This window comes from Pichia membranifaciens, assembly GCF_001661235.1.
Source record: "Pichia membranifaciens NRRL Y-2026 unplaced genomic scaffold PICMEscaffold_1, whole genome shotgun sequence".
Classification (NCBI taxonomy): Eukaryota; Fungi; Ascomycota; class Pichiomycetes; order Pichiales; family Pichiaceae; genus Pichia; species Pichia membranifaciens.
In genome coordinates this window covers 1475103-1497173 of record NW_017566982.1, presented here as the reverse complement: position 1 = coordinate 1497173, position 22071 = coordinate 1475103, and the positions used below count along the sequence as shown (strand labels likewise).

At 41.2% G+C, this 22071-nt stretch overlaps 12 protein-coding genes across 12 annotated transcripts; 7 read left to right on the top strand and 5 right to left on the bottom strand.

Annotated features, from left to right (window-relative positions):
* Positions 1 to 91: 91 nt before the first annotated feature.
* Positions 92 to 1177, top strand: PICMEDRAFT_70602 (hypothetical protein; the record flags this gene model as incomplete). The annotated part of the gene is made up of 1 exon (XM_019163685.1): positions 92 to 1177. The coding sequence occupies one exon, from the start codon at positions 92 to 94 to the stop codon at positions 1175 to 1177; it is 1086 nt and encodes a 361-aa protein (XP_019020132.1).
* Positions 1178 to 1301: 124 nt separating this feature from the next.
* Positions 1302 to 1740, bottom strand: PICMEDRAFT_28574 (hypothetical protein; the record flags this gene model as incomplete). The annotated part of the gene is made up of 2 exons (XM_019162547.1): positions 1302 to 1588; positions 1653 to 1740. The coding sequence occupies 2 exons, from the start codon at positions 1738 to 1740 to the stop codon at positions 1302 to 1304; spliced, it is 375 nt and encodes a 124-aa protein (XP_019020131.1).
* Positions 1741 to 3659: 1919 nt separating this feature from the next.
* On the top strand, positions 3660 to 4516 carry PICMEDRAFT_75628 (hypothetical protein; the record flags this gene model as incomplete). The annotated part of the gene is made up of 2 exons (XM_019164939.1): positions 3660 to 4002; positions 4303 to 4516. The coding sequence occupies 2 exons, from the start codon at positions 3660 to 3662 to the stop codon at positions 4446 to 4448; spliced, it is 489 nt and encodes a 162-aa protein (XP_019020130.1). The 3' UTR covers positions 4449 to 4516.
* Positions 4517 to 4566: 50 nt separating this feature from the next.
* On the bottom strand, positions 4567 to 5264 carry PICMEDRAFT_14519 (hypothetical protein). The gene has a single exon (XM_019160410.1). The coding sequence runs from the start codon at positions 5250 to 5252 to the stop codon at positions 4797 to 4799; it is 456 nt and encodes a 151-aa protein (XP_019020129.1). The 5' UTR covers positions 5253 to 5264; the 3' UTR covers positions 4567 to 4796.
* A 363-nt stretch (positions 5265 to 5627) lies between these two features.
* On the bottom strand, positions 5628 to 6374 carry PICMEDRAFT_28899 (hypothetical protein; the record flags this gene model as incomplete). Its single annotated transcript, XM_019162563.1, has 2 exons — positions 5628 to 5927; positions 6057 to 6374. The coding sequence occupies 2 exons, from the start codon at positions 6372 to 6374 to the stop codon at positions 5628 to 5630; spliced, it is 618 nt and encodes a 205-aa protein (XP_019020128.1).
* Positions 6375 to 8310: 1936 nt separating this feature from the next.
* Positions 8311 to 8835, bottom strand: PICMEDRAFT_25727 (hypothetical protein; the record flags this gene model as incomplete). Its single annotated transcript, XM_019162410.1, has 1 exon — positions 8311 to 8835. A coding segment is annotated over one exon (525 nt), but the record flags the coding sequence as incomplete, so codon positions are not given.
* Positions 8836 to 9141: 306 nt separating this feature from the next.
* On the top strand, positions 9142 to 10245 carry PICMEDRAFT_57141 (hypothetical protein; the record flags this gene model as incomplete). The annotated part of the gene is made up of 1 exon (XM_019163217.1): positions 9142 to 10245. One exon carries the CDS (start codon positions 9142 to 9144, stop codon positions 10243 to 10245), a length of 1104 nt encoding a protein of 367 aa, XP_019020126.1.
* An 871-nt stretch (positions 10246 to 11116) lies between these two features.
* Positions 11117 to 13069, top strand: PICMEDRAFT_19512 (hypothetical protein; the record flags this gene model as incomplete). The annotated part of the gene is made up of 1 exon (XM_019162125.1): positions 11117 to 13069. A coding segment is annotated over one exon (1953 nt), but the record flags the coding sequence as incomplete, so codon positions are not given.
* A 94-nt stretch (positions 13070 to 13163) lies between these two features.
* Positions 13164 to 13562, top strand: PICMEDRAFT_90206 (hypothetical protein). Its single transcript, XM_019165056.1, has one exon. The coding sequence runs from the start codon at positions 13252 to 13254 to the stop codon at positions 13456 to 13458; it is 207 nt and encodes a 68-aa protein (XP_019020124.1). The 5' UTR covers positions 13164 to 13251; the 3' UTR covers positions 13459 to 13562.
* Positions 13563 to 14663: 1101 nt separating this feature from the next.
* On the top strand, positions 14664 to 16427 carry PICMEDRAFT_70593 (hypothetical protein; the record flags this gene model as incomplete). The annotated part of the gene is made up of 1 exon (XM_019163684.1): positions 14664 to 16427. One exon carries the CDS (start codon positions 14664 to 14666, stop codon positions 16425 to 16427), a length of 1764 nt encoding a protein of 587 aa, XP_019020123.1.
* Positions 16428 to 17055: 628 nt separating this feature from the next.
* Positions 17056 to 21005, top strand: PICMEDRAFT_14513 (hypothetical protein). Its single transcript, XM_019160409.1, has one exon. It carries the CDS (start codon positions 17063 to 17065, stop codon positions 20744 to 20746), a length of 3684 nt encoding a protein of 1227 aa, XP_019020122.1. The 5' UTR covers positions 17056 to 17062; the 3' UTR covers positions 20747 to 21005.
* On the bottom strand, positions 20940 to 21818 carry PICMEDRAFT_21700 (hypothetical protein; the record flags this gene model as incomplete). The annotated part of the gene is made up of 2 exons (XM_019162217.1): positions 20940 to 21635; positions 21723 to 21818. Coding segments are annotated over 2 exons (792 nt in total), but the record flags the coding sequence as incomplete, so codon positions are not given.
* Positions 21819 to 22071: the final 253 nt, after the last annotated feature.

Genomic DNA, 22071 nt, shown 5'->3' with positions numbered 1-22071 from the left:
TCTCTTTCTGTTCAAGTGTCTTAAGAAAAGCCTAATTTCCTCACAATCGAAGGGCAAACCTCATTTTTTCTGGCATCTTGAACAAGAAATAATGACAGACGGGCATTTCGTCGTTATACCGGTAACAGTAGAAGATGTGCTGTATTGCAGTTTTTCTAGCTGGTACGCAAAATTTGGAAAGTATACCATCTCAGATGCTGCCATTTTCAAACCATTACCGAAAGAATTCGTTGCTTACTTGGAAAGCGACGGAATAGAGCTTCCGAAAGAGAACAAAAAAGACTCGGTACTTTTCCAGGATGCAAAACCCAACAGTGATAATGAGTATAGTGACTGGGAAGAGAGTGACGCCGGGATTTTGAAAAATAGTGAAAAGATGAATTCGGATCCAACTGAACACTTCAAATCTTTCCATAACGAACTCAAAGAAACCATCAAATCTTTTGGTAGTGTTGCCCCTAAACTAAATTGGTCAGCACCTCAAGATTCAACTTGGATAATGACAGGACGAAACATGAAATGTTTTTCGACCTCCGATCTCTTTCTTCTTCTCAAGTCATCTGACTACGTGAATCATGACATGTACCATGCCTTCGATGAGACCACTGATTACGATAAAGCCAATCCTCCAAAATTTGAGCTAGAACTAATTTTGCGTAAGTGGGTAGACATAAATCCTTCTACAGAATTTCGCTGCTTTGTTAGAGATAGACAACTGATCGCCATATCTCAAAGAGATCTTAACTACTACTCTTTCCTTGATGAAATCAAAGAGGAAATAATGGAGAAAATATTCATGTTTTTCGACGACGTTCTCATGGGTAAGTTTGATTGCAATAGTTTTGTTTTTGATGTTTATATACCCAAGCCACTCAAAAAAATGTATCTCATTGATATCAACCCATTTCAGAGAAGCACAGAGTCTTTATTATTTAGTTGGAACGAACTAGCAACTATGAAACCAGCAGATGATGATGTGGATATTCGCTTTGTTACTGAGCATAATAGTGGTAGGTTTGCGTCAAAAGCACATAGTCAAAATCATGTTCCTGTTGAGTTCGTGAATGCTTCTGTTGATACGCAGTCAATGATTGACTTTTTGAAAAAATGCAAAAATATGGAACTTGAGAATTCAGACTCAGATGATTCAAGCAACGAAGAGACCGAGAGGCTTTGAGTATAAGATATACAATTTTGTGATCGGTAGAGGATGGTGTAACTTCAATAATAGGATGCATTTAGATACAGATTTGTTATAGAATGGGAATAACTAAACATTATATCGGAATAATTTAGCTACACTAATTCGGGAAAGGCATTTCTTGCCCTATGAAAGCGCCATCAGTATGGTATATTCTTGGACGGTAATTAGGATTATTTGACATAACTTTTGAATCCTTAAATTTGTAGATCAAATTGCTCATACCTTGAACTTTAGCGTATGCAAGCTGACAAACTTTTTCTGAATTGAACTTTTTCCATTTTTTTTCATGCCTCCTTTGATAAAAGGGGATAATGTTCAGGGGGTCTTTGAAGGATACAAAAGCATACCCAACATTGCAGTGGTTTTCAAAATCGATACGTAAATCTTCAACAGTGAATGTTAGTATAAGTTTTCTAAGAAGTGCCAAGGAAGGTGGTGCATATCATACATAAAAATTGGTAATCTCCAAAATTAGTTGCGTCGATGAAGTCTTTCAACTCCTCATGTTTGACCTTATTGGGAATATTTTTGATCATTAATGTTACTCGTTTATCTTCTCCCGAGAGTATTTTGGCTATGTTAATCTTGTTTTCATTTTTGATCTCATTATTGTTGAAAGGAATCGATCCCAAACGCCTGTGCTTTAAAAACTGGTATTTTTTCCATTCTTCTCCTAATATGTCATAATGTGGCATTATATTTTGGCAGGATTTCCAGTCAGCTCTTCTATTCATATTCAGAGTCACATACTCGTTTGTTTCTATCAGAGTCTGAAATATCATAGTTTTTAAATCTCTGATTTTTATCGTATGTAACTTTCTTATTAAAAAAGGTGTTCTGATATTGTAAAATTTACATTTGTAACAAACAAAGCCCTCGTTGATCACACTAATCTCGTACAACGCTCCAAATTTTGACAACTGAAAGTATATGTCATTTTGAAATTCAAAAGGATCATAATCATTTTGATGCTGAGAATGGACATACAAATAAATAGTGTCATAAATGTCCTCAAAATAATTAAGTTTAGGCATGCAAACGATTTGACTCAACTTAGAATCTTCGGCTATATGACTAAACGAAAAATTAGATATGTTGTATGACGGTATTATCTTCTGTAAAAACTCCAAATGTAATGATATATGTCGGATGTCATACCATCCCAATACAAGCACATTTCCAACGTTATCGATCGAAAGTTTTTGAATTACAATGGCTGCAGGATCAAAACTGCACTGGATTATAAGCTTCAACGCTTCTACATTGGAACAAGTTACAATTAACACACGTGAAATTTTTGTCAAACGAACAGAAGACAGTTGAGTTGAAACGGCCATATTTTGATTGTTACCATTAAGCCGTATGTTAGTCGTGGGTAATAAATTATCGACTAGATCTTGATTCAGAACATCCAATTCAAATTCACCTTTAACTCTAGCAGGACAAATATTAGTTACCATATTCCCCAGGATTGGTCCTGCAGATGCCTTCATCATACCAGTTGGTTGTTTATTATGCAAGCCAATATTGGAACTTAAAAAATTTCTGTTTTCATTACAAGGACTAAAAGAAAATGCTTTTGATGCGGTAGTGTTCTGTGGAACCGCAAAGCAATTTAAGGGTTCGAATGGCATTTGGTCAATAAATTTCACTACAAATACCCACCAGAAAAAACTTGAACTAGTTCAAGGTAGAGTACTACTAGCCAAAATATATTTGCACTTCTCAACTTCACAACCTTATATGTTTTGGATGTATACGTTCAAGATAGGGAATTAAGGATTCCCCTTTTGCAGATTCATGTTGCGGTTGCGGCTTCTTTACGTAACTTGAAGCGATTCTCGGAGTTTGTATTTTCGGGCGAGCTTAACCTAACTTCTTCGGTTTAGCCAAACTCTGTTCCTTTCCATTACAATCATTTTATGTAGGTACACGTGAGCTTCAGAGTAGAGGAAAATGATTATTTGAGTCAAGAAAATCAGGATATTCTACTTTGAACTGTTGAGAATTATACTTTTTTCCTTTTGTTGAAATTGAGATAATTGCAGAAAGGCTCTTCACCTATCTTAACTTTCTGGCGTTTCTGATTCTGACTGAGAAGCTGAAGCTCAAACTATATTGTTTTATACTGAACTTCAAAGAACTAAATGCTATAACAAGTGTCTAATAACGAACTCCATCACACTTGGGGAGCTTTAAGCAAAAAAAGGTCTCATAATGAAATGTTAAATACAAATGTTGAGTGTGAGAATTTGAACAACGGTTTGCGGTGCCTCAAGAAGTAGAAGACGATTCCAACGCTTCTAACCACATCGATTCAACTCTTATAATTGATTATCTTGTAGAAAAAATTACTATGGCTGCTTCTTTGATCCCTCTTTATGCGAGTTACAATTGTTAGAGCCATTGTCAATTGGTATTTTGAATGCTAACAACTAACTACTATAAAAACGATATGATGCTTGAAATAGATAGTAAATATTGGGATTTTTATTCACTTAACAAATACAAGGAATTTGAGATACCGTATAAGTTGAAGAGTAAAATCATGCCACTTTCAAACAGATTGCCAATTTCGTATCCACTTATAGGGCATATAAATGTGATGATGTTTTTTCCAAAAGTTTCGTTTGAGAACAAATTCATTAAGCCAATGATCATTGACAAGGAAGATGGGAAAGTTCTAATGATTGATATCAAGGGATCTTTCCACTCATTGATTGAAAAATCCAATTTCATACACAATGAGTTAATTTTTGACAAGTCGAGAGTAGTGGTGATCACAAGCCCTAATTATAGTGGAATTTGACTATTTTGACACAAGTTCGAGTAACAGTATACTTGGTGCAAATTGGTTCTATGATTCCCACTAGGAGTGGGATGCTTTCTCTTTTCAAGAGCATCTTGACTAGAGTGAATGATGGATAGTATGAACGAGACTCAGAGCACTTTTTTGAAAGATTGTGAACAGATGAATAGATGCATCTGTCAAAGTACTGTAGATTCACTTGTATTGATTGATGAATTTGGCAAGGGTACGGATATTAATGATGGGCCTGAATTGCTTGGAGGAGTGATCATTTGTTTCCTTAATTGAGGCGAGGGATATCCAATTGCTATTGTCAATTCCCATATGAAAGAGATTTTTCACGGTGACATGATGGGTATGGACAAACGTATTTACTTCTACCATATGAAGGTGTTGCTAGAAAATCTCAAGACGTTCAAGATCAACTTTTTGTAAGCTCGTGGAAGGTATCGCCGAATCTTCATGAACTTCACTGCGGAAGACAAAGTGGCGTAGATATGAAAATTGTTGAGAAGGCGCAATATATTCTCGACATGGTTCAACAGGGGGAATACATCTGAGTGAGTTCTCACAACTTGGTGAGGAAGAGTTGTGCATAATACGAGATAGTGAAGAACGTATGAAGCGCTTTTTGGAGTTGAGTTTCCAGGAATGGGAAGAAACAGATACGGCAAAACTTCGAGAGGAAGTACTGCGAGTTTTACGGTGATAAATTGATTGATCGAATTTGTATTTATATGTTATATAGCTTAGCAAAGAAATTTCAGCAGAACTTTGGATCAATCAGTTCAGCTTCACCGAACGAGAGATCTTTTTACTGATACCTGTCAGCTCACCGACATAAGGGCCTTGCTGTCCTGTGTAGACTGCTCTCACAGACTTCAGTTTCTTCTTTGCGATATCGTACTTCTTTCTCTTTTTAACTCTGGCATTTCTGTTGTCCTTCTTTCTCTTTGCCGTGAGACCCTTATTTTTCATGATCTGGTAGCCGATAGCACGCTTCCCACTCTCTCCGACGGATTCTTCTCTCTGAAGCTCCATGAGCTTCCCATCTCTGGCGGCCAGTGTCGCCAGCTTGTGTGCGTCTGCACGAGCCAGTTTGCGCTCCTCCTTTTCCTTCTGCGTGGAGTTGAGGAAAGCTTCTAGCTCTTCCGGGGAGTGGCTAGTTGCAGGCGCCTTTTTCTGCGCCGCAGGGGTGATTTCCGCAGCAGCTTCTCGTGTGTATGTTACAACAGCCATAGTTAATTGGAGTGATAGGGGAGTAGGTGCAGAGAAATAGTGAATGAAAGTGACGGAAACAGCTAGGAGGAAAAGATCTTTTTTTTTTCACGATAACATTTTTTTTGCTCCTTTGCTCTTCAAAAAGTTATGCGATTCATGTTCCTGATTACGTAAGACGGCAGTTAATTATATAACGTGGTAAAGGTAGATGGTGGTAATAGTAGTAGTAAGATAGGGGAGTAGTAGGGTAAGGGTAATAAAAAGGTTCCTGTGGAGAACGAGAGGCGTCATTGTTGTCATTGCAACGGCTAGTGGAGAGAGGAGAGAGGGTAGGTGAATAGTAGTGACGGTCGATACGGGGAGTGCGGCTGGGAGGCGGAGACTGAGGTGGGCTCATTCCTCTTCGTCTTCGTCGTGGTCAAGAGTCAGCGCCATGTCGTGCCACTCCTCACCGGCAAACTTGCATGCGCTGACGCCCTTGTCTGCAAAGCCGACGCCGGAATAGAACGCAACGAGCTTCTCGAGACAGAGGAGGGAAACGTTATCGGCGACGTACTGCTGATTCATTTTCTGTAGGTAGTCCTTGAGCAAGAGAGAGGCGAGCTTCTTGCCTCGGTAGTCCGGGTGGACAACGACACTATGAATGCCAATTGTCCTGCCGGAGTCCTGGTGGCCCAGCGGGTAGATGTGTCCCTTCGGTGGGCCCTCGGCCGCCGTCTCTGCCGTCGCCTTCGTCGTCTCGGCCTTCTCGGTCTTCTCGAGCTCCTTCAGCTCGGCCGTCTTGTACTGATCCTTCAACGTGCCGTCCTTGTTGCAGAACACAGGCACAAACGACGAAGGCACAAGCATCGACTCGTCGGTGATCGCCTCCGACACCATCTTCGTTCCAATCACATGCCCGATAAGCGTCTCCTTCTTGATCGTGCTGTGGTCGGGAAGCTCCTTCGCGTTCACCGCCTCCGTGTCAAACTCTCTCACAAACAACCCGCTGCAGAGCTCGGGACACACCGTCAACCGGTACTCTATACGCAACGCCGATGCACGTTCGTGCGATGGGAAACCCTGCATTTCGAGGCCGAGCACTTGGGCGATGTCCGGCACGTTCAATGGGCGGATACAGAGGTGTTGTGGTCGTGACATACTCTCTTTTTCGACGCTCCGGTGGTTCTAGTTGTTGCCTGAGAAACCGCCTCCCTCTTTCCTCCTCCTGCCCTTCTCTTCTCCCGTCTCCCTGCTTGTCATCTTGTGCTCCTGCGAGCCGGCACGACGGCGAGTGAAGTGGGAAAACGCAGGCGCGGGTGGTGAGCTCAGCACTTTCAGGTTCGGGCAGAAAGGGAGAAGGAGGAGGATGAAGAGAAATAGGACGGCGGAAAGAGCAGAAGGGAACGTAGGGGGGCTGGGTGGGCCGTACACAGACACACAGACGCACAGGCACATTATGGCAGACACACAGGAAACAGTGCAGCAGAAGCTCGAAAAAGAGACATCGCCAGGCACGGCGACCGCGGCAGAAGCAATGACACTCCCACTCGAGCTCATCGACCAGTGCATCGGCAAGAGACTCAGAGCGTTCCTCCGGGACCAGCATGTCTTCGAGGGAACGTTGGTTGGCTTCGACGACCTGGTCAACTTGGTGCTGGACGACGTCGTCGAGGTCGGCAGCCCCGTGCAGAGCGAGCCCACCAAGCGGATGTTGCTCAGCTCGAGAACGCTGACAATGCTTGCTCCCGTGGAGTAGTCCCAGCAGACAGCCCCTTATGTATCTGTATACCTTTATGTGTAAATAACCGACACGAACAAACACCCTTCCCTGCCGAACACACGCCTGCCGGCCTTGTCCTGCTAACGCCCTCTCGGCTGCCCGATCGGGAAGGTGGCAAAATGGTGATATGGATCTCATTCCCAGATCAGAAACACTTTCCTTGTGGCCTTTGCCCTTGGCAGTTTCTCCCTCAGGAAAGGACCTACATCTCTTGCCATAGACGCATGCAACTCACATTCAGCTACGACTCAAAGTTCTTTTCCGCAGATCTCCCTCCCTCGATGACTCTGGCCGACATGGCGGCGTACGTGGAGGCGGAGACCGGATTGCCACCGACACACCAGACGTTGATGCACAAGTACGTCCAGCTCTCACCATCGAGAGCGACCACACTTGAGCAGTCGAACATTTGTGCCAACGACCTCATCGTCGTGATGCCCTTCGATCCGGTGGCAAACAACCTCAACCAGGCTTACGAAGAGAACCCGGAGTTCTTTGCCGACGTGACAATGCTCTACGTGAAGATCTCGCTGAATGGCCACCAGATCCCGGCGTTCATCGACACAGGCGCCCAGCGGTCGTTGATCACGCCGCAGCTCTGCGAGAGATGCGACTTGAACCACTTAGTTGACCGCAGGTTCAAGATGCAGGCCCGAGGCGTGGGCCAAAAACAGAGTGACGGCAGAATCCACTCGGTGCCCATGGTCATCGGCGGCCAGACGTGCGCCACAAGCTTGACCGTCTTGGACATCGGCGGTGTTGGGCTCTTGATCGGCTTGGACTGGATGAAGCGGTTTAGAATCAAAATCGACCTCGAGAAAAATGGGCTTTTCGTGGACGGCACCTTTGTCGAGTTCCTGAACGAGTGGGAAGTCAATAAGCTACAAAAGGAAAACGATATACACCCGGACGGCATCGACATAAGCGGCGCTCCACCAGGCACCACCGCAAAGACACCATATGTTCAGCCGCAGGCCAAGCCCAGCGAGCGTCCGGCACTGCCAATGCCAACCTCGGCCTCGTTGACGCCAGACCAGCAGAACAAGTTGAACAGCTTGACGGAAATGGGCTTTGATAAAACTTCGGCAATGAACGCGTTGCAACAATGTGGGTGGAACGTCGACATGGCGGCCGGCCTCTTGTTTTGACACCATCCTAAATGGTATAGATAGACCTGTACAAGCACTACTCCCTATTGTGTTCAATATATTGTTATAGTACGAGGTGTGCAACATATACTCACGGGCAGCTTACAAACTCCACCTGCTTTAAGCATGGGTGGTTGATGATGACATTCTCGTTCAACCCATTCCAAAGCCATGCCATTCGGTCTGACTTCTTCGGGACCTTCAACCTGGGTACAAACTCTTCCACAAAGATCCGGTCGTTGTGATTGGCGCTCGAACTGTAGCAAATAAACTCGTCAAAGATGCTCACGTTGGACCACAGCTGGACTTTCCGCAAACATGCCACAACCAAGCTCGTTATCTGGCCACCGTTTGTGCAATGCAAGTACGTGTTTCCGCTGTCTTTTCGTAGAATGATCTCGAGTATCTGCGTCACTTGTTCGTGTGTAATAGGAATCTCCCTGTTTTTTCCCTTATCTTTAGCCGACGAGTCTGTAGCAAAGTGCACATAGTTGATGCCCCTAGCCTCAATAAGCTCGATAATATTCTTGCTGCTCTCTGTATCCTCATTGTAGATGGATTGTGGTGTCAAAGAGATGATCGTGTTCAAGTGAAACGTCTCCAAAAATAGCAAGTTCTGCAAGGTTGGCCGCCCTCCTCGACAAAGCGTCGATTGCACCTTATTGTAGCGCACCGGTGGAATCAGCGTAAGGGAAGACATGTTTTCTATTGTAGCCTGCTGTCTGATCGCTTCCCCGAAGTTCAAAAGAGCAGCCAACAACAGTAGCCATCCTTCCAGCCCCACTTTCTGTCCGATTCATGTTAGGGATAGTAAGCCTACAAAAAATTATCGTGCGTTTACGTAAGCTCAACTCTAGATTTTCTCCCGGCTGGTGGAGTACAATTAATTAATTTATTTGGATGGAGACACAGCATGCTGTCAGGAGAGGGCTGAGTCGACGGAACAGGAGAGGGCTCAGGTGTTGGCTGTTTCGAACAGGAAGACTACTAGACCGCAATGGATCCAGAAGCAATTGAGAACACACTTTCGAGAGAGGCCCAGACGGCTGCAGGCCCAGAATCCGTGGCGCACGATGAAAAAACGGACGAGCTTGTCACGTCATTGGAGACGGGTGTCGATAAGGCGTATTCGACGATCCAGGACTCTACGCTCAGCGGATTTACCAAGATTTCTGGGATTGTTGCGGAAAGACTGCCTGAGCTACAGAAGCAATGGAAAGACGTCAAGTTGCCCCAGCTCTCGAACGTCAACGTCAACGTCAACGAGCTGACCAAAAACTTGAAGTTCGACGAGTACGTGAAGAAGGAGGACTTGGACTTGTTGAAACAACGCGGTGGCGAGCTCATGTCCAAGGCAGGAGAGAACACTACTAAAGTTTTGGATGATCTAGACAGCGATTTGGAGAAAATTGAGAACCTCACGATAAACTATGCCCAACAACTCGGTGGCCAGATAGGCACTTTCTTCAAGAGCCAAGTGGGCCAGGGTGCTGCCAGCCCTGCTGCAGATGAGGGTGCAAAGCAAGTCTCTGCTGGTGCCTGGAACTGGTCCGGGTGGGGGAAGCAGTTGACCGGATTAATTGCTGGCGACTCTCCAGAAGCCGTTTTGTCGCAGGAGAAGAAGACGGAGCTGCTTTTCAGCTTGCCAAAGGGTATCAGCGCAGGCACACGTGCAGAGAGCCAGGTCCACGAACTACAAAGCGACTCGTCCATATATCTCAAGGCTGTGGAGAGTGGCGAGTTCGAAGACTACAAGGTGTCTGACGAACAGCACGCCGAGGCAAAGGAGCTTCTCAGCAACGACTCTCTTCACTTGATGGCCGTGTACAAAAAGATATGCGACGCAAAGGAGTCGGAGGCGAAGCCACTGGCAAAAGAAGAGTCGGATAAGGACGAGAAAACGGACACCGACAAGGACGCCGACAAGGGCACCAACAAGGTGGAGCAGAAAAAGATCAGCGACGCAGACTTCTGGAAGGTGTATTTCGGCAAAAAGGACCAGATCATGCAGGACGAGAAGAAGCGCAGAGAGCTTCTCGAGAAGAGCACAACCGTCGGTGAGGACGACGACGAGGAAGACTTTAACTGGGACGACGAGTAGCCGGGCTTCCCCATTATATAAATAGTTTTTCTATAACTAGATAGTGGTCTCCACTAGAGAAAATGAGATAAGCGCGCCCGCCTTCCGAAGAAGGGAATTTGCAAAAGAAGGACACATGTTTCACCAGAGGGGCTGGTGGCGGGAACAGCACAGGTGGAACATGTCGAGACTATGGTAGGGCATAAGGTATAAGGAGGCGTAGACCGCAGGGAGAGACACTGGAGGAAAGAATAAGTCTCACGCCATGGAGATGCCAAACACAAACGTGGCCCATGCGTCGCTACAGCAGCAGATTAAAAGTGTGGACTTCGTGTTCACCTCCCTCAACGAAAAGGCTCTCGAGAGAATACACAATAGCAGTTCGGACTTGCAAAGCCCGCCGACGGCAATCAGTTTTATTCAGCAGTTGATTACTCGCTTCATGGGGTTCATGCGGTTGGCGTCGGAGTCGTCGATGGACAGCGTGGGGCTGGAGAACATGAAGGAGGCGTATTGTGATTTCACGGCTGCGAGACAGCTTTTGGACCACCATCTGAAGGAGAGCCAGATCCAAGCAAACGGGTTGTATTGGGAAGACTTCAGACAACTCGACAAGATCATCAACGACAACCTGTGGTACTATAAGAGTGTCAAGGACTTTATCGCCAAATCCGCACGGCTGTCTTTCCAGTCCAACATCGAGTCGAGATTCAACACGTTACTCAATGGCGGCAACCCCCTCATAGAGAAGTCCAAACTCATAGAAAACTTGACGCCTTCAAGCTCCTCTCCGCTGCCGCCGCAAATCATTCCTTCGAATATTGCCATCCCGACACCTATAAGACCCACGGCGATCCCAGACCGGCCTCGTTCAATATCTCCGTCGCCTACAAACGATCCCGATATGAAGTTGCTAGACTTGTATTCGATGAAAAAGTTCATAGATGTCGATACACTGATGGATACATACCACAAATTTGACAGCAGCGTATTATTAATTGATTATCGTCCATCACCTTCTTTCAAATCGGATCACATCTCGCTATTCACAAACATTATCAACATCGATCCCCTATCCGTCAAGCCGCAATACACCGTTCAAGACGTTATCGATCACTCACTCTTGTTGAGCACGTTCAAAGAGAGGGAGATTTTCATGAACATTGCCCAATACGAATTGGTAATAATTATTGATCAGTCCTCAATCCATGCGAAGCTGGCACAGGACATACTTCGTTTTATCGCCATATTGGACGAAAAAAATCATGACTCAAAGTATAGACTCAAGAGAAAGCCAATCACTTTAGACGGTGGTTTTGATGAGTGGGTGTATTTCATGAACAATCAAGCCACACGGCATCATACCACTCAACAAGCCTTACCTAAATCTCCAATGACAATGAATGACATACCCAATCTTCAGCAAAATTATGTTCATACCAAGCCATTCCTATCAAGGTCACCGTCGCCTACGGGATTATTCCCTACTCTTCCTAGCTCACATCTGACTTCTAAGTTTGGTGGTGGTCTTTCCAAACAGCAATTACCTCAGCCAACAATGTTGGTGCCTATTTCATCGCCTTTAACAAGAACAAGATCACCATCACCATCACCAGTGTTCAGACCCACCGTTAAGGTGGCTCCTTCAACGTCGTCGTCTTCCCCTATTGTGCATAGATCTAACAATACTCCAGTGCTACAGGTTTCTTCGGTGAATACCCCTGTTCGATCTGCCTCTCCTAACAAATCACCCTTTCTTGTTTCCGGGTTGTATAATCTAGGGAACTCATGCTATATGAATGCCTCTTTGCAGTGTATGATGGGAACAAAAGAGCTAACAAACTATCTTTTGCAGGACATTTATCTCAAATTTGTTGCCAAGGATTCTAAATTGGGTTCTCGGGGAAAACTGACAAAAGAATATCAAACTTTGGCAAAAACAATGCTGGCAAACACGCTCAAACATGTGGCAACTAATCCGAAAAATTTCAAGAAAGTGGTAGGCTCGGTTAATTCTGCATTCAACAATTGTTACCAGCAAGACTCAGCAGAGTTTCTCCATTTCATTCTTGATACGATCCACGAGGATTTGAACTGGTCTGCAAATAAAGAGTCACTTCCTGCCATTACAGATGAGGACGAGGCTAACAGAGAAATTTTGCCAATGAGGCTTGCATCTACTATTGAGTGGGAAAGGTATTTGAAAACAGACTATTCGACTATTATTGAAATTTTTGCGGGTCAGTATGCGTCGAGGCTAGAATGTGGCAACTGTCATAAAACATCTACAACATACATTCCATTCAATATGCTCTCTGTCCCAGTTCCTAGTCAGAAAAAGGAATTGAATTTGTACGACTGCATTGATAGTTTTGTTTCTCCTGAAATCCTAAGTGGAGACAATGCATGGAAATGTCCAAGATGTAAAGGGAGTTTTAGTACAAAAAAGGAATTGACAATCACTCGCTTGCCGGCGGTGTTAATTGTTCATCTTGAAAGATTTTCTCTTTCATCAGGCCCCAATCTCACGTTTGTGAAAAACACCTCGAAGATAAATATACCTCTGAAAATGAGCATGAAACAGTACTGGCCGCAAATTCAAGACGAACAGGAAAGACAACAACTCAAAAAGTTTCCTACTCGGGGACAGGAGGGAGAGTGGGAGTATAGCTTATACGGAATTGTTCGACATTATGGTACATTAGATGGAGGACATTATATTTCAGAGGTAAAGAAAAACGGGACTTGGGTGAAATTCGACGATGATAAGGTAAAGGTGAGCGACACTATGGGTAAAAAGGGAGAAAGTGACGGTAGTGCATACATATTGTTTTATGAAAAAGTATGCTAGTGGTCATTTATAATAGTGACAACAATTAGAGTTAGAAAGTGCATATATGTCCCAGAATAAATATAAGGCATCCCATTCTTAATCCATTCAGTCACCAGTAGTGGCGACGTAAGAGCGTAAAAAAAGTGACAGAAATCGAAAGAATTCATATTAAAAACAAAAAATTATTGCGGAAAATGGACGGTATCTCATCGATCGTTATCTTTGCAATTTCCGCATTTAGCGGATTGTTACCACCCTCACACCGCTTAGCTGTTGATCTGGCTCTTCAGCGTGTGGTGTGGGGGTGGTTGCGCGTTGCTTTCGGAAGACGCGGCACTTCTGAATTTGGTCCATGCACCGTGACTGCGTTTCCTCCTTTTTGGATGCGCGATTGGGGCTAAACAATCCTAAAGAGGAAGGTCGTGAAATTTTGAACAGGGGGATACTACTAGTTATCTAAGCAAACGGCTTATCACTGACTCTACCACGGTAAAGAGCCGCTCTATAGAGTATATTGGTTTTATTATTATAATTTCATAACTTTGTATGCATTGTGTGATTGTATTTGCGTTTTACATTTACGTTCCTTTCGTTTTTACATTTGCTAAATAAGTTGTTCTTATAGGAAAAGTCGGTAAGCAATTACTGAAGGTACAAACTCTTTTCTTTAGCGGTTGTTCCTGTTTTATTCCTGTCTGTCCAGAACTTAGCGGCAAGTTGGTCAAACATCGGTTTTTTTTACTCATTTCATTTAACTGAGTAGGATTTTGTCTGATTTGATATTTATTGAATTAATATATCATAGACTCTGAGACACCTTCCTATCCTTTTTTTTCACTCAAGTTGATTATTCATTTCATTTGTTATTTTATTTCATTTTTGATAAGCTATATTGTTCATTACTTTAATTGTTAATACTGAAAAAATACTTGATTCTTACAAGTATTTTTAGAAAAAAACTAGTCAAAGCTTGTTATTCATTCTCAAATACACTCTGTCTTTTTGTGCACTCATTGTTATTTAACATTATCAAGCACCAATCTCTGAGACAGTATTAGTCTACCAATAACAATCAAACACAAATCAACTTTATTATTGATTACGTAAGTCGCTTTTATTCTAATAATACATCAAGATTTTTCCAATATGTTCAACATACTAATATCTTTCTAAATCTATTTTTCTTTTATTTTTCAAAGTCAAAAATCAAAATTTCCTGCTGATCCACTTTAATTCAACTGGAAATCAAATATAAGTTACCTGTTTGCTATCGAGAAATTGGAGCATCACTAACTTAGAATCAACAATCAATTAACTTTCATATTGATTTATCTTCAATCACAATTTTGTTGATTTTATCAACTTTAGTTACAAGCTTCTGAAATTGGTGTTAAATTTGGAGCCCGAGTTCTATCATTCAGATATTATTATTTGTTTGGACTTAGACGGATATCTCTCCACATTTCAAAAGCAACTTTTTTTTTCAACTGCGTTTAACAGTTCATTCATTGATTTGAGATTGCTAGTCGCTCTCATTGTTGGATAAACTAAACAACGCTTACACATCCCCCTCCACACCTCGCAACCTTTTGTATTATATTTCAACATGTCTCAAGATCAAATCACCTCCTCAGAAGAACTGTCAGACTTCAACAATGACAAGATGACCAATGAATCTGTTCCAACTTCTCCAGAGAGTAGCAATGGAAAGAATTTAGCTCCATCTTTGTCATCATCAACAGCAAAGACAACTTTAGCTGAAAACATCAAAACCTCTGACATTGATAAAGGGGATGACTCACCAGATCATTCTGATATCATGGAAGATTCTCCAGATGATTCTCCAGAAACTCCTTCTAGCTCATCCCCAACGCCAACTCACACTCCAAAGGTCAAAGATGAAGCATCAGAGATCAAAGATTTTAAGTCTGAGAAAAAAGAGAAAAAAGAGAAGAAGGAAAAGAAGGAAAAGAAGACCCCTCGTACAATTAATTTTGCAAGTGGTGTCTCGACTTCTGTCCCTTTGACGGGAGAAAGGCCAAAACCTGAAACTCACACATCGATCGATGATGATGTTTTATTGGCTATTTTCGTCATTCTATTTGAGCATGACCCAGATAGTAAAGGTATGACAGTCAAGCAAATATGTGATATCTTACTCGAAAAACATCCTGATATGTCAAAGCTTTCTTCCAAAACCTCTAATTTGGTTAGTGCTAAGCTGAACGCTTATGTCAAGAAGGTTGAAAAAGGTGACTGCTCAATTCATTATGCCCTATCAAGAGACTGGGCAGATTCTTCGCCAAAGAGAATGGTGTACGTATATCGTGGAATCTTGGCTCCAGAATATCCTGCTTATGTTCAAAGCATCATAGAAGAACTGAGAAAGAAAGATGTAAACAATGCTACACATGGTTCACTCCCTGATGCTATGTCTGTCGACCAAACGGATTTTGAATCGGATTCTAATCTAATTTCTCTTTCTAAATCGAAATTAGTTGGGGTTGACGGAGGTTCTAGTTCCAAACGTTCTCAGTCTCCTTTAGCACATGATTTGTCTTCGGTGCAATCTATTTCCCCTGCAGGTTTACAATTAGATAAAGCATCACCATTTGGTAATGGATCGATCGATTTTGCTATTCCACAGCTGTCAGTTCCGTATTCTGTTGCTCCTGTCACAGCATCCTTAAATGTTACAATGCCGATGAAGAACCTCGACACAGCTGAGTCCCCTAATCCAATAAAGAGTGATTTCTCCATAGGCAGAAGCAATCAATACCTTACCGTTATCCCAGATTCTGATGATGAAGACGATGTGTACAATTCACTAAAAACAGATTTTGACGATGATAGTGATGAGAATGAGGTCAGTGTTTACGAAAACCATGGCTATTATAGGCGTGGGTCCGATATTGTCACTGAGAGGATTCCATCCGGTATTGGTAAAAGATCAAAATCCATCAGTTTTGTCAATAAGAGGTCCAAATCCAACTCCTCATCAAACCAAGGTTATCAGCAAAGACAGAATTCTTCTATCTCCAGTTCACTAGGAAGTAATTCCACAGATCAACCCAAAAGAATTGTAACAGCAGCAGCAGTTACGCCAAGAGTTCCAAGAAAACAATCATTTGCCAACACACCTAATGCCGCTGCCGCAGTAGCTGCGTTGAGAGCGGTAGTACTTGGTTCGTACAATGGCTCGATATATGATTCGGTCAATGCCATCACCAGTTCCATAATGTCTGATACTTCGGTTGAACCATCTATAAGCGCCAAATGGTTGGAAACGGTTAGATCTGGATTTTTGAATCAAGATATTGATAGTCCTGAAGATGTATCGTTAGCCGAATTAGAAACTCTTTTCACATGAAAAGACTTCTAGAAACTTCAGGCAAAATTTCTTAAATACCATGAGCGGTATTAGCCGCTTTCTCAACTTGACAACATTATAAATTAAAAAAAGAAGAGAGGATAACAATGTCAAAATTCAATTTCAAGGTAATTTTTTTTTAGATGAAGAAGATCTCAGTGATCTGCTGCAAGGTTTGTGTCTGGTTTGGGTCTGCTTATCAAATGGTGATTTTTATATAGTAGAGGGTTTTTATTCAAGTTAGTATCAGCAGAGTGCATTCAATATACACCATATTTTGTTGCTTTCCTTCCTTCTTTCCTTTTATGCTATTTTATGATTTGTTGTGTTTTAATGCTTTAATTTCAGTTCGTTTCACAGCATCTATCTGTTGTGTTTTATTATTTTGTATTTTTGGTTGATGCTACCTACCTATTCAAGTTTTTTATACTCATTTTGTGTACGTTTTCCTAGCTTTTAACCCATTATAATTTCAAGTAAGATAGTCAGTACAGCGCAAATGCGTATTCAGCAAACGCGTAATTTTGTGACCATGAAATGTATGAAAAAATCTTGATCTGATTAAAACGCATCTTTTGCCACACGCAATTGAACATAAAAAGTTAGTAGACAAAGATCAAAAGGATACGATATAAATGGTCGAGAAAAACACTACAAAGCATTTTTTTGATCATACTTTGCAAACTGTTATCCCTTCGGATGTTCCAAGCCCTCAGTCTGATACACCAAGCTATAAATCCAATGTGAGTATTGAAAAGGATCACGATCAGTTTCTCAAATTCAAGGAAGAGATGAAGTACTTATTCACTGATATTGCAGAATCTTCAATATATTTCCTATACAAAAAATTCAAAAGTTCTCCGAATCTTTTGCAAGATGCAACAAATGTATTTCTTGATAACGGCAACCACCTATTAGATGAAAAAGTACAATCGGAGGGCAACAACAAAGTGGAACACTCTAGCTCAAAACAACCTCGAGAAAAAGAAAGTATGGTAGTTAACAAAAAGGCAAAGTACGAGTATACCAGTCGCAAAAACCAGATCGAACCTAATAAGAAAGCTGAAACTTCTAGGTATTTCACAGCGAAAGTTAAAAAGGTTAGTAAAGCAAGGCCCAAATCAGATGCTAGTACAAATATACAAACCTTATCAATGAATCACATTGAAACACCATTTTATGATACAAGTGCTATAAAGGAAACGAATTATTGGAAAAGATACATAGGAACAATGAATATGTCTTGTTGGTGCACAAGATCGGCACATAGCTTAGATTCCATTTATCTTGACAATAGGCTGATTTTTACAAAACCATCAGCATCCGATGTGGTATATGTAAGTCATCAAGCAGAAAACAGCAAGTTTCGCAGAGAATTGGGTAGGCTTACTGAAGATATAGCAGAGTTTATTGGACCTTTAATCGATGAATCTGCAATCGTTTTTGAGAATAAATTATTTTTTGTTGAGGGTGAAAGGCTAAGCACTGGAGATACTTTTGTTATACGATCTGATTGTTTCATCTCCCAGCAAATCTTTGAAGTAGAAAAAGGAGCTGACAATCTGAATGATGAGTTTGATTTGGAACAGTTAAAAGTAATGAAACATGCTGGTGGTAATGTTGAAGCAGGTACACGTTTAAAGAGTGCGGTATTGAAGCTTTTTCAAAAACTAGGACTTAAGTCCTTGAAAGAAAAAGACAGAGAGCAAAAGAAAATTGATTCTTTACAAAAATGTGATAGTGATGATGAATCTGAATTTCAGGAGCTACACAAAAATGCGCAGCTCGAAGAGCTCAGTGGTTCAAATGACCCTGATCAGGAGAATGATAATGCATATGATAATGGGAACAATAGAGATGACTCGGCTAATGACGCTAGACTTACGTTGAACCAAGTGAAAGATTTATACAGGAGTACAGAAGTGAATGATTTGCATCAATCTCTTCCTGAAAGTACCCCAAACAACTTTAAAATCGACTTGAGACCATATCAGAGACAAGGTTTGAGCTGGATGCTATATCGTGAAAAGGAATATGACCTGATTGGGATCAATAATACAATTTACACGGATGGCGAAAGGAGTTTTATGGTCGAACAGCTTAAATCTCTAGAAAATTCATTGAATCCTTTGTGGAAAGAATATCAGTGGCCAAAGCCACCAGCTAGATTGCAGCATTTGGAATCCCAACCTAATTTTCCTGACGAGTTTTATTTAAATCTTTACAAAGGATCGTGCTCTCTCACAAGACCTTTGTTAAAGTCTACATGTAAAGGTGGCATTTTAGCAGATGAAATGGGTCTAGGTAAAACAATCACAACCCTTTCTTTGATTTTATCTTATCCTAAAGATGTAATATATGATTCATTACCATTAGACGACATTAATAGACGCAAGGACTTTGCTTTCGGTACAACATTGATTGTCGTGCCTATGGCATTATTGACCCAATGGGAAAGAGAATTCATGAAAGTAATTGAAGATCAAAAAATACATCGATGTTTTATTTATTACGGTTCAGATTCCCTTGGAAACCTAAAGCAGCTACTATGTAGCAAAGACGCACCAACTATTGTCCTAACTACCTATGGTATGATTCAGTCTGAATGGTCTAGGTTCAGTAAGTCAGAGGTTTCTTCTAAAAACTATGGATTGTTTTCTATTAAATTTCTTAGAATAATCTTGGACGAAGGGCACAACATTAGAAATAGGACCACCAAAACGGCAAAAGCAGTATATAATCTAAGGTCAGATAGAAGGTGGATATTAACTGGTACTCCTATTATAAACAGGTTGGAAGATTTATTTTCATTAGTGCACTTCCTAGATTTGAAACCCTGGAGTTATCATGCTTTGTGGAAGCAGTGTATCTCGTTACCTTTTGACACGGGAAAAGAAGTGGATGTTGCTGTTGAGTTACTAAAGTCTATCCTTGATCCAATCCTTCTACGCAGAACAAAGAGTCAAAAAGATAAGGATGGAAACTACTTGGTTGTTTTGCCTCCTAAAGAGGTAAACATTGAAAGGTTATCATTCAACAAAAGAGAAAGAGCAATATATGAGTGGCTTAAAGAGAAAGCTGTAAATTCTTTCAACGAAAATTTTAAGTCGGGAATGATCTTCAAAAATTATTCTTCTATTTTGACCCAGTTGTTAAGACTGAGGCAAGTCTGCTGTCATATTGACTTGATTAAAACAGGTGAATCTGAGGCAATGGATGATCCGGCAAGCTCTCTTGCTGTTGATAAGCAACCAAAACTCTCTACAAAAGCTGATGATGAAATTCTTTCACTGGTGGAAATGATTGAGACCAATGAAAAGCAACAAAAGCTACCTATTGAAAAGATCAAAGAGCTGAAAGAGGAAATTTACAAACTATATCCAACCTTCGAAGACACAGAGTGTTCGATATGCACAGAAATGGTTAATATTGATACTTGTATAATAACAGATTGTAAACACTGCTTCTGTTTAAGTTGCCTGACAGAACACTTTGAATTTCAACTGAAACACCCAAAAGACAATGAAGAAGCTAACGCTGAGGAGATAGATACTGGTGCCGATGATAACCAGTTTCTGAAAGCAGAGGAAGTGTTTTGTCCCATGTGTCGGACACCAATCAACAGAAATCGACTTTTCAGAACTGTTGGTAAAAAGAAACCAACTGCCGTAGATATGGTCAACTTAGACGTGAATGATTCACTACTGACTCAGAAAACAAGTTTAGGCTCTTCAGCATCAAGGGACTATTTTGTCAGACCCTTCACTCCAAATGAGCAGTCTTCTAAAATAAATGCACTTCTAATTCATCTTGAGCAGATTAAACAAGAATCTCCCGGAGAGCATATTATCGTATTTTCCCAGTTTACAAGCTTTTTGGATATTATAGGCAATGAGTTAGAAAAGTATACAGAAGAGTTTAAAGTCCTTAAATTTGATGGCAGATTAAATCTGGAACAAAGGCAACATGTATTAAATGAGTTTGATAAGACTCTACCTGATGGAGAAGAGAAAGTGTGCATTTTATTGTTAAGTTTGAAAGCTGGTGGTGTTGGCTTAAACTTGACTATCGCCTCAAAAGCTTTTCTAATGGATCCGCATTGGAACAACGCTATTGAATTCCAGGCTATCGATCGACTTCATCGAGTGGGACAGTCTAAAAGTGTGAAAGTGATCAGATTTATAATGGAAGGGAGCATCGAAGAAAGAATGTTAGGAATTCAGGAAAGAAAGAACCAACTAGGCGAAGCATTGACAATTTCCGACGAAGAAAGAAGAAAAAGAAAGCTCGAAGAGTTGCAAAGTTTGTTCAAAGAATAAAAGGTTGTAATCAGTAAAAAATGAAACAGTTTGGATCCATTATCGTACTATTGGAAATTTTGTTTTCCATTATCCACTTTTTGATTTTTAGCTTGTCAATATAAACTCTGTATTTTTCATCCTGCACAAAAATGTAGTGATCACTGTATTTGTACTTTTCTAAATAGTAATCCATTTTCGCATTTTTCATTCCATTATCAGATAAAACATTAAGAAATGAAAAGGCAAACAAGATGTCCTCGGTCCTAAATCCTGTTGTCTCACTGATCAGCTGAAGAGTCACATGTTTCTTAGTTGATAATGAGCCGTAAACAAAACTCAAAGCCAAGTTGCGGCACCAATATCTCAGATACGTAAGCTTGCCTAGTGGAGAAAAAGGACGTTCTGGTCCACTGATCTGTTGCTCATAATGCGATAATTTGTATGAGAAATCAATTAATTTGGTGCCTAATCTTCGATTTTGATAACAGGGCAGCACACAAATGCAGGATAGGTTGTTTGACTCCCACGAAAGTAGCTCTCTTGAATAAAACCCCATTGGCACTTCATGTCTATCCAATAGTTGATACGCAATGTAAAAGTCAAAGTAATCTAAATCATAGAAGACAGATTTATTATCCAAAAAAAATTTTGCCATCAAGCACATACATTGACAAAATAGCTTGTGATCCACGCCTTTAACTTTTCGTACTATCAACTGGCCATCGTTATACATGACTTTGCCTGGTAAACTAGACTTGAATTTACAGCAGTTCATATGATGTTCCCATTCCATCTGAATATCGGTATACTTGAAACAAAATGGGCAAACAAAGAGTGTACCAATCCAAGGTTCCTTATCTCTAATTTTAAAAAAACAAGGATTAGTCTCTGTTACAGTTTTAGTAAACTTTTTTGCTGGTGACGATTGCATGTTTTGTGGATTTTCCTTGAATGCTAGCTTGGTCATCAGTGTATTGGTTGCTCTATTTTGCACAGGTTTAGTGAAAAGAGCCGAATTTCCATACCACGTATTGAACTCATATCTACCTAGTCTGAGTTTGGCAACATTTTGGTAATCCAAAAACCCATATTCATCGTCGCCTGTTTCTCCGACCTTTGTTCTCACGGCTTTGGTGTTTTCTGCATCTGTGCTCTTGTGTCTAGACGTCCTGCGTACAGGCTTCTCGCCATCTTTAACGATAGTCACCATTTCTTCATTGTTCATCTGATCGATTAGGTTAGTAGCAAAGAAAAGGAACGACTGCCTAAGGTTCCATTACCATAGGTCTGATTGGCTGCTTAAAGCTGGTAATAATTCACTCAGAATCGTGTTGTTTTTATAG